At 42.7% G+C, this 11,363-nt stretch overlaps 1 protein-coding gene across 1 annotated transcript in view; it reads right to left on the bottom strand.

The window, feature by feature from the left end:
* The window catches only part of TMCO4 (transmembrane and coiled-coil domains 4), a 35,998-nt gene that overhangs the window by 9,274 nt on the left and 15,361 nt on the right, over window positions 1-11,363 (bottom strand). The window contains exons 9-12 of the mRNA XM_010281734.1: window positions 11,012-11,148; window positions 9,418-9,502; window positions 5,791-5,908; window positions 2,645-2,762 (exon numbers count right to left, since the gene is read on the bottom strand). Coding sequence (XP_010280036.1) covers window positions 2,645-2,762; window positions 5,791-5,908; window positions 9,418-9,502; window positions 11,012-11,148 — 458 coding nt within the window. The remainder of the gene's footprint in view (window positions 1-2,644; window positions 2,763-5,790; window positions 5,909-9,417; window positions 9,503-11,011; window positions 11,149-11,363) is intronic.

Genomic DNA, 11,363 nt, shown 5'->3' with positions numbered 1-11,363 from the left:
GGCATTCCTTCTGTCCCCAAGCTTGCAGGTTCATTCCTGGTTTCTGCTGCGCTAAAACTGCCCAGAGAAACTTAAGTACCCTTCTTGACTTGTAAGCCTCCGTGAAAATGTTCTGCCTACATTCTGACTCTGAGCATTTCTGCAATATTCAAATGTTAATGCAAAACGTAATCTACAATATCCCATTTGAACAAACAGCAATCAATCTAATACACTACAGCTCAATTACTTCCTTGGTCTCTGTAACAGGTGCTGTCAAATAAAGCTACTGAATAAATCAGTCCCATTGTAACCATTAGGAAGGCTTTTGTAACTGCATTTGCTGAGTGGGAGGACATTTTTCTCTCAGTTCTTTTACTGACAGCCAGATAAAAAACATACTAATCAAGAGAGACATGCCATAAATGCCTTGGAGGTGAACTCCTGTTCATACTGAGGTCTCCTAGTCCTCCACTCATTTGAGGATTCTGATGTTACCACAGCAAAGAGAACCGAGCCCTTTCGATTCAGTCCAGTTTTCATCATGGATGGACTGGGAGATGCTGAAAATACTGTTGGGTATTTATAGGCTCAGCGGGCTGATGCTCCAAATTATGGTGCCTGCATAATATTTGCACACTAGCAACTTTGCGTCATCTATGCTTTGTTCTTCTATCACAGCTTGTCCTTTCTTCTTCGTGGCAGGAGACTCACAGGGACCTCCAGCAAGGGCATCTGCAGGGATGGAGCGGGTCCCCGTTCTAGCAAATACCTCTCTATATATTTCTGTTATGCTACTGCACTATATTTGCAGCAAAATCCATCTTTGCTTTCTTGCCATTTTAAAAAACATTGCCCCAGAGTATTTCCTTCCCCACTCTTGCTCGTTTTGCTTTTAAAATGTTCATCTGCACCGTATTTCTTTTCTTAATACAGGTTTTTTGCCCTGCGGGGGTTGCTCTTTTTTCCCACCAATGCTTTGCAGTAAGATTAAGCAAGTGAAAGTGTCAGCTCTTTCTGAAATGGGAACAGCGCTGGGACTGTCTGTTGGCATCACGCAGCATGGATACGGATGCACAACAATAGAAGATTAGCAGAGAGCAGCTCCACAACCATTATTCGTTTAGCTGAAATGTAAATATCGCTCCTCCAGGGGAAAAACGGAGAGGCTGCTGCCAGCCAGGCAGGAGAAAGCCTGCAGGACTCCAGGGGGTTTCAAAGCTCAGGAGGCAGAAGGTCAACAGCAAGAGGGTCTCTGAAGGGAAGGCAAAAAGAGGAGAGTAACACGGACTGAGCTAACAGGAAAAGTCACCCCAGTGCCACCATGGCTTGACATCTTTCGCCATTTTCTTTTCGCGCCAGCAACAGATGTCACTGCTCGCAGGCGACTAACGGCAGCTCTGGGGACGGTGAAAAAATGGATGTGGGAGCATTTGGAAATGCTAACCAAGACAACCCGGTAAGATGCGAAGATAAAAGAACAGCTACACTGCTGGACCATGTTTAAAAGCCTCTACTATACCACTTCCTTCTGGGAAGCCTGTATTTTGTTCTGCAAAGTCTCTATTTTATCTGTACAGCATTAAGCCCTGTGTTTTCTGGCAAGGACTCAGTTATAATGAATGAAATGAGCTGGTAACAGTTGGATATTTATAGGCTTAGCGGGCTGGTGCTCCAAAAAATCTGAAAGCACTTAAAAGTGCCTTCGGCTCCAGAGCAGCGTTGACAATCCCTACCAGCTTGTGGGGACATTCGGGAGGAGTGACGGCAGGCACAGTGACCATGGAAGCATCCTGAACTCTGGGCTGAGCATCCTCCAGTCCAGTTTGCAGAGAGTGAAAAATGAGTTAAAACATTAAGATATGGAAAAACAAGATTGCATGTCCAGGATTACTGTGAATATGAATACACAAACCAAGTTCTGCATGATTTTCTATGGAAGAGCTCACTCATGAGTAAGGACAAGGCAATGAGGTCATTAGTTTGCATAAGGTAATTGAGCTGAATATTGCTAGATATATAATATAGTGGCTTATCATTAACGACACCAGATAGCTTTGAGGAAACTAAATGTCTACCAGACGTGCAGGAGAATCTCTTCCTGCTTCCTGGAGACCTACACTCCAAAAAGGCATCAGCCCAGGTCTGGACCTAGCAAACCCGCCATCGACATCAGAGCTTCTGTTATTACAAACTAGTTCCTGTGCCATGGCATCCATGCCATCCAGGGGACCAAGGTACAAGGCCTATGAACTTGTCCTTGTATGAACCGGAACAGCGCTGAAGGCTCCACCAAGGTAAGATTGCTCTGCAGTCATGTGTTTGGGCTCCAGGTTTCCCAGCTGCTGATCCTACCTACCTCCTGATCCGGGGCTTGCAAGACAGCAAGGTGTTTTTTGGAGAATAACAGCAGAACCAAAAAAGCTCAAATATATCCAACAAGAGAGGCAAATTCTCATTATTTTGCTCAATACTGAGCACTGGCTGGGCCAACAAATTCTATAGTGAAGTCTGAGCTGAGAGTTATCTCAAAGGAAAGAGGGACAATGTGCACAGAGGTGTGCTCTTCAGTATCCCATCTCCCCCTAATCAATGAGTGGGAGGTTACAGTGCTCTATGCAAAGGACAGGTGGAAAAAACTGAGAATATAAGAAGTACTACTTACTACAGACGAAAGGTCCATGTTCACCATCCTTCTGTCATCCAAGTCAACTGGCTGGAGGCCTGCAACGTTGATCTGGACAGAAGAGGTTCTGTACACAAACCCCAGCAGCCAGTCCCCCCTAGGAGCAGAGCAGAAGAAGAGCGTGAATAAATCCTGTGGCCAAACCAATGCAATAGGTGACTCCTCAGACCACAAGGAGAGTAGAAGGGCCAGGAAGCAGTGTGATGTCTGGACCAAGACCTGCTGCAGCTTTGTCCGACGTAGGAATCGGCGCAGCTGCCGAATTCAGGGCAGGTTCCTGGGACACAGAAGTGTAAGTCTGAATTTAATCCCAATTCATGGGTGTAGTCTCATTACGTGCAGCAGGTTTAAAAATCAGACCCTTCTACTTATTTCTGTATTTGCTTAGAGATTGCAATACATTCACATATGTAATCTTTTTACTGTACTAATAGGTAGAAGTTCTCCAACCTGTAGGCAGCTGTAAACGTGATGAGGCCTACAAATACCAATGTTGCTGACATAAGTATTGACTGCGAAGCTCCTCAGAGTGCTCCTGATTTATAGGTACTGTATAAATACATGGTTTCAATGACAGAACTAGGAAGAGTTTGTTCTACTGGGAAGTATTGCCATAAGTCACCGTGACAGTTTCAGGGCAGACTATGGCATGGATGAGATGCGTCCTTGGGAAGTACATACCCTCCTCTCCTGCGCTGAGCAACAGTGTAAAACCCGGGCATCTAAATGCCACTACACTCTATAGAGTAGATATAAGCTGGATATAAGTGGTATTTGTACCCTGTGATGGCAGCAGGTGAACTGCACCGGCGCAGGTGGCCGTTCTTGGCTGCTCCTGTCCACTCCAAAATGGTCTATGCTAGAAGTTGTAACTAGGCAGAGCTCTGCAAAATCTCTGCAATGCATCCATGCTACTCAGGCATGGGTTCTTTCAAAAGCTGAGTTTTTGAAAAGCTAGATTTTAAAAAGTCTAACTAATGTGGTTAAGGTTTCCCTGTAGGAATTTGTAGCCCTGCTGTGAAAGGGGATGGGACAGCTCTGACAGCTGGCTTTCTCTCTCCATGTGTCCTTTCAGACTTTAAAGCCGAAGGAGACAAGCTACACTGGACTGAAGCTCAACAAATTGGGCCCAAATCTGATCTTGCAGGAATTCTATTCAATGTAATTCATCTGACCCATCTGACCCCACTCCTGAAGTGACGGAACAAAGCCACCATTTGTATAAGCAAGAGACCAGAGAAATCAGAATCAGGTGAGGTCTTGCCTCAAAATGTTTGTATAATGCTTCTCTCCTATCCCATATCCTCACATAAATTCTCCATTTATCTCTCAGTTAAATCTAGCTGCCCCTCATGCGAACTGAATAACCCGCAAATTCACCATCTGAGGGCAAAGTAGAGAACCACCGTAGTGGAATATTTCCTGACAGTCTCCTCACCTGTTTCTTCCTATTTGTGAGCAACAAGCTACAATTTCTACATCATTTTTCATTCAACATTCAAGACACGGGCTTGCCAAAGCAGAGACTAACCAAATTACTGCACACACTGTACACATACTATTTTACAAACACGCATGCTATTTTTATTCCAACGGCACACGCAGGCCTTGAAACTATAACAAGTTTGTTTTTTTTTTTATATTGTAGGAAGTGAATACACTGAACTTTTTGCAGTGAAATTGATTTTTGTATAACACAGGGGGGAACGATATTTGCCAGGGGAAATTCAGTTATATGCAACAATTGCTCTCATTTATGGCTTCTTGGAGGAGTACAGAAGCACTCCTAAGGAGGCAGCAATTGCTTTTTCCTTATGTTGCATGAAGAAATACTGTAACTGGTGTGCACATCCAGCATCTGTAAAACCCCCTGTGATCCAAAAAGGACAAAAACAAAATTTTCAGCCTGACAGATGGGATTAGTAATTTGTTGTTTTCATCGTGAATGCTTTTAATTCTTCTATTTAGTTCTTCTTTGTAAATTAATATACTATGTTAGATGCAGAGTAATACAATACTCCTCTTACTCATATGTATGTAGGCTTACATATGTACGTGTGTATGGAGAGTAGCAACAGCATTTTCAGCTGTCCTTGGCCTAAGGGCTCGTGGCTTTATACGCTGTCTTGACTTGCAGTTACATGTTCTTTGCTAATCTTCTTGCCTGCTTATTTCTCAATTTATTTTCCCATGCTCTTAGTCTTCCTGCTTCATTCCTTCGCTTTAATTTCCCCTCTTCTAATTGTGCTGGTAAGCAGTGTTCTTGTCACAGTTATCTTCCAGTACACAGTCATTAGATTGGATACTGTCACTTGAATCCTTAATAGCTTTTAAAAGATTGCTTCAGCTGTTTCATGCCTCTGAATCTCCCTCTTCTCACCCAGCAGCTCTCACAACTCTGCATAGCAGTTGTCTGCACAGTTTTAAAAGGCTGATATTTGGTTTCAAGGTAACCTTTCTATTCTTTCACATCCTTAGTGAATTTGCTACAGCTATTCCAGCTATACCTCCTTTGTAAGTAAAATACCTTGTTCACATGGACTGTCTTGACCAGAAACTGAGTCTAGATACAAAAAAATCTTCAATTTGCTTGAGCTCCTTCCCTTCCGTTGCAATTTTCACATCTTGTTCCCCATAAGCAGCCTCTAGTGAATTGTATCTCAAAGCTTTTATAGATTTTAATTCGCATTCTTTAACTGTCAGTAAACTTAACGGCTGTATTTATAGTCCTTTACATAAAGCTGAGATTTAAAGGGGCCTTAGAATATGTCAAATTTTGCACACAGACACACTGACCCAGCTTTAAGCTGCCAGGGTGATATAACACTGCCACCGTTTGAACAGGACCAACATACTGAGCACCTGGGGGTTCCAGCGTAGCCGTGTGTTGCAAGCAGCGGAGAGCTGGAGACAGAACAGCCTTCGACTGTCTCCTGAAGACTGTCATCTCCAGGTAATCTGCAGGAGGGAAGAGGCTCTGGCACTGCTGGCTCTGGCGCTACTGAATCAAGGTACTCACCAGCTGAACAAATATTCACTTACAAAATATTGAAAAGGGATAAATGTACAAAAGCATTTCAAGGTGACGCTAGGATAACGAAGCAGGGGACTGAGCACATACAGACCTGCAATAACCATTTACGATCCTGCCCGACACCACTTTTGTGATAGCTCTCCAGTACTTTGCTTCTCCTTCCACTGGAGCTCCCAGTAAGACCACATCTTCAATGATCCCTTGAGAATCTATTAAGATGAAAGCAGAACAGCTCAGAGTTCGAAGACGGATCAGAAAATAGATCTTTACAGGTACATGAAGGAGGGGTATGTTCTGATGTACACTACAGAAAAATCATAATTTCTGTGGTTTAAATCTTAAAGACAAAAACAATGAGAAGGAGGATCTTAAACATCATTTTGTGTAAATGTCAGTGTCCGCAGTTCCAGCTGGAGTCAGTAAACACAAAAATTTGAGATCCTGAGGCAGTGAAAGGCTGACAGCAAGAGGGAGAAGTGGCCTGGCCTCTGCCCAGAAAGATGCAGTTCAAGCAGCAGACCTGTGGAAAGTTGATGATCTGGGTTTGCACAGAGCTGAACTATTACGCTTTGAAACAGGTGAAAGGGACTGACATCCCACATAGCGAGCAAACGTTGTCATATATTACGCACGATAAACTCCCCCAACAACCAGCCCTTAGAGCTGAGCTCGTGAAAAACATGACCCGTTCATGCAACAGAAAACCCCCAGATTCTTAATATTGATTGGGAACTAGCAACAGTGAAGGCGTTTGATAACACAAAATGATAATCTATCAATGATTTTCTGGAAAGGTACTTTAACCTGAATGCCCAGGGCTCAATTTGCTGAAAAGGAATGTTGACTTTTAAGTGTTATAAATCTTCCTCTCTTATCAGACAGCTGCAACTGGGGAATTTCAGTAGAAATAATTATTGAATGAGAAATATTGGGCAGCTCTGCTACTTTCCTAAACCCCTAAACAACAGATTATTATTTATTCATAAATCTTCTTTGTAAAGAGAGATCAAGCACTTGATGCCATAGCAGTTAAATGAAATTCACAGCAGCGCACGTCTTGGGAGACTCAGGGGCACAGCACACCAAATCTGTACTCACCACCTGTGAGAGACCAGCGTGTACAAGATGTGAGCTAAACCATTTGTAAAATAATACGCTGAAGTTTACGGGGAAGTGAAAGTGAGAATGACTACATACTACATCAAGTTATGATGGAAGGGTGCTGCCTGGCTAGACTTTTAAAATGTATATCAGTTGCTTTCTGTTCCTTAATAGCGGTAAAAGACTTGGAGCTGCCTGCAGTGCCTGCATCTTTCGCTGCAGTGTAAATCCCAGCGCCTGACAACAATCCAAAAGAGCTCTCGTGGTACTATTTCTTACTGCAAAGCAAATTTTGCACCAATCAAGAGAACAGCAAAAAGCAATTCAATTTTGTTAGTGTAATCTGTGAGCAATAAAGTCCTGTTCCCATAATCATGGGCAATGAAAAAGAAACCCAGAGCCTTGCGAACGGGGAGCTTGTTCCAACCAAGGTACTAAATTCCATGGCCACAGTGTGAGCCAACTGAATAAACAAATAGCTAATTCATCAGGATCCTGAACATTTGGGCAAGATATTGGAAGCTTTTGTTTCTCCAGTGCTTTGTACAGCTTATTTCTTGCTCAGAATAAAAATGTTCAGCCTTGGCTGAAAAATACTCAGCCAGTCCTCGGGAGCTAGGCTTTGCTGTGCCTTTAGGGTACAACTCACGGGGCAAAGAGGAAAGTTTCTCATCGTGTTAGTCCTCACTGAAAAGAGAACAGGGCTGGAATTTACCTCTCTCTGGGCACTGTACAACTGCAGTGCCAAGGACAGTGTTTCATGGCAGGGTTTGGCAGCGGTGTTCCTGATACCGAAGCACCACAGAGGTGGTAACCCAGTGGTGATACTGGTCTCACACGCGATTCTGTAGAACACTGTGATCAGTATTAGACAAATACGTAATGTGCAATACCTCACTCCTATCGAGCGCAGTACGGCTTCCAGGTTCAGCTTCAGGCCATTATCAATTTTCATTAGTTTACACTTCTTATTTACTAAAATGCATGGGAATCGTGACGAAGAAATCAGACCAGTGCTTCTCCCACATAGTAACTTGTCTCTGGCGGGTTGTTACTACATCTTCTGCTGTAATGTCATTTTCTGGAAACCTACTAAGCTCTGGCTTCCAAAGTCATTGGTGATGAAGTATCCCAAAGGTTATTTAATTGCTTTGCAGAACAGCATTTTCTTTTAACAGAATTGGAGTTTCTGCTATGGTGTTTCACTGGATAATCCATGATTAGTTATTTGTCCTCAGAAATGCCACTGCCATCTGGATACAAAAGGCCTGCATGACTAGGCCTTGTATTTCTTTTGAAACGTCCAAGTCCAAACCCAAATCAGTCTCAGATGTCCCAGGTCCCAGCTCCATTCCTTCTGCGGCTTGCGCTGGAATGTGCATGTGAAAAACGCCTTGGCAATCTGCACTAAACATGCTGCTTTTCATCTCGCAAACAGCTCAGCTTTCATAATTCAATTAAGGAACTGAAAAATTAGTGTACAGTGGGGAGCTGCTATGATACATAATTACGATGCTTAGATTTCTTTAGAATGGCAGCCAACCTTAAAGACCCCTAACGATTTCCTTTCACGTATTACTTAGCTACGGTCCCACATTATTCCAGCAAGAGACTGCAGACCATGAAATAAAAGCCTGAAAATATCTCAGCCCCTGGCATTCTTAGGACACAGAAAGAGTAGATCTAGGGCCAGATTAGGATCTGGGTTCTGGCTTGAGTGTAACTCCATTAGGATCATTCTGGATTTGATTTAGATTTATTTTGAGAACAGAATTCCTGTATTTGAGGACTTCCATCTTAAACTAGAAGAGAAGTTCTGGTACACAGCTGTCAACAGAAAAAATGCTGACCTTCTCCATCTCCACTTGACTCTATTCCCACTTTCTTGGACTTTATTGAACATTTTCCTTTATAAAGCTCCTTATTTATTAGCAACTCTGTGAGGCTAAATGGTTAATGAATTAAATTAGCTACATAGGGGGGAAGGCAGGCTGCACGCACACACTCACTACTGACTCAACTCCAAGATGCAATTTACATCAACTGATCATAATGCTTTTATTATTTTTCTAAATTAAAAATAGAATCTATTAATAAACAGAACCACAACGGGTAATAAATTGACAGATGGTTTTATACTTGACTTTGGGGAAAAATTACCGTGAAAATAGCAGATGACAGTGGCATTTCAGTGACTTAAATGGAAGGAAGGGCTCAGGGAATCAGATACAATAGCTACAGAGAGCTTCCAATAAAGGCAAAGCATCTTCTGCCAAGATCACGGTGGCGTGTGGGCAGCTCACAGACTGATCTAGCAGTCAAATGTCACGAAATGTCAAGTTGTTGTTTACAGACTGGAGACCAAACTGACACACTGGAGAACCTCAACTGAAGAGAGCTGATTTAATCCCCTGAGCTGGTGGAAATAACAGAAGAATTTAGTGGAAATAACAGAAGACTTTGCTTCCAAATGCATTCCAAAACCACTTTTTTAGGTTTCTGTCCTATCCTAAAAAACCCAAGCTCTGTTCCAGAAGAACTCTTCCTCTTGGAAGAAAAACTTCTCTACCAGCAGTAAGGAAAATAAAGGAGAAAAAGGTTAGAAGGTGAACTTTACCTTTTTCTTGAGCCATCTCCTGCAGGCAGAAGTAAATGACTCTTGCACCCAGACTGAAGCCAATCAATGTGACAGGTCGCTTGCCCTAAGGAAGAAGGAAAGGAGAGAACGCCATCAAATACTGTTCTACACCGAGAGACTGGCCACAGGATCCCCAAGACCCTGACAGGCAAAGCACTTATCCTTGTGCATGATCGTTTAAACGTTTGAGCAGGTTGGTTGATTTTAAAGGGATTATGTATCCTCAAAATTATGCACAGTTCAATATTGAGAATTCTGCATATCTGGGTATTTTGTATTTTTTGATATGCAGAAAATCAGTTGAAAGAATCTAAGGATCAGAAGTTACGACAAAGCGGATGTTTCAAACAGAAACAAAACAGACGCTGTCATTGTTTTGAAATCTCCAAATGAAAGCCTAATTCAAGGGGCAAAAATTTTCCTAGAAATGTTTCAATGAACAGAAGAAGAAGCTGCGATACAGAAATATTGACCACTTCTAGACCGAACAGCAGCACCACTTGTGTGGCTGTTGTTACAAAAAATGACGTGGGGTAAGCTTTTATTTTTAATAGCCTAATAAGATTTTCTGTACGATCAAAGGCAGCCTAATCTCAACAGCAATGAAAAATGGCCTTTGTATTAACCAGGGAGCAGGTGTGCGATAGACTCCCTAGATATCACGCTAAACAGTTTTAGACACCCCAGCACATTGGAATGTGTGTTTTCACAATAGCGAATGCTTAAAAGGCAGTAACAAATGCCCCCAGGCAAAACAAAGGGCTTGTATGAAATAAAGTTTATTGCCTTTCCCGGGATTGTATTTTTATGAGAAATCAAGTTTGTTTCTACTCTGCTGTTTCACACTGTTATTTATGACACGCAGCTTGGGGGCCACAACTCCCACAGGGCTCCTCTACAAATGGATACAGGACTAGCGTGCCTGTGAGATGAACACGTGGCTGGCAGAAAGGAGCCTCCCTCCATGCCAGGGATAGCCCAGCAAATAATGGCAGGTTTTGGGGGGCAGGAATGTCTTTTGCAAGCCTTCGCAGGGAGGCTTAATAACTTCTGTCACTTCTTTGAAGTATCAGCCCATTCCACTTCTCTGTAGGCAAAAACACAGCTCACGGTGCATCTGCTGCTGCACAGTCTTCTCTTACATTGTTTTGCTACTGCCTCTTAATTATCAGTGAATATTTTTAATGCTCAGTATTCTCTTTTCCTTTTCACCTATCTTTACCTTGTGTTCTCAGATTTCCACTAGGGGAGTTGGCCTGGCTGTTTTGTGACATAGTCAAGCCACTTGTCATTTATGATCTAGATCTCTTCTTCATTTAGAAAAGCTTTAGGTTAAATGGAACAGATCTTAGCAGGAATTCTCTGATTCACTTGGGACTTCCTATTGTTCCCCAATGAACCAGACACATGCTGGTCACCTTCATGCAGCGTTTTTTCATTTTTCAGTTTATTGTTAATTTTTGTCTCCCTGGAAAGATACCACTTGATAGTTAACTAGCATGACTGTAAAACTTAACCTCCGTGGGCCAAATCCCTTCCAGGCATTATTCCTGGATAATTTCTAGCCAATTACCTGCTGTCGACTGAGCAGGATATGTGCTAGGTGTTTGCCTACTTCAGCAGACCGATGGAGACACACTCCCCAGGGGTTGTCAATGACATTGGCAACAGTCAAGAGCGACGTTGGCCAAGTCAAGGCCGTTACAATACCTGCAACACACAAAGCAAACAGCACGGCATAGTCACAAATCTGGGCTGCTCTTAAGAAACATCAAAAGCAAGACGGTTCACTGAAGTTAAAAGTTAAAAGCTAAACCCAGGACCTTCTGTCATTTCCAGTTCTTCTTTCTCAAGAGCTGATCTGAGAAACGTTGTGCTAGACTAAAGATAAGAAAGAATGTGATGTTCTCATACGGAGGCAAACA

The sequence above is a fragment of the Phaethon lepturus genome, unplaced genomic scaffold (assembly GCF_000687285.1).
Source record: "Phaethon lepturus isolate BGI_N335 unplaced genomic scaffold, ASM68728v1 scaffold52162, whole genome shotgun sequence".
In the NCBI taxonomy this organism is placed as follows: Eukaryota; Metazoa; Chordata; class Aves; order Phaethontiformes; family Phaethontidae; genus Phaethon; species Phaethon lepturus.
This window is presented reverse-complemented; position numbering and strand designations above follow the sequence as displayed.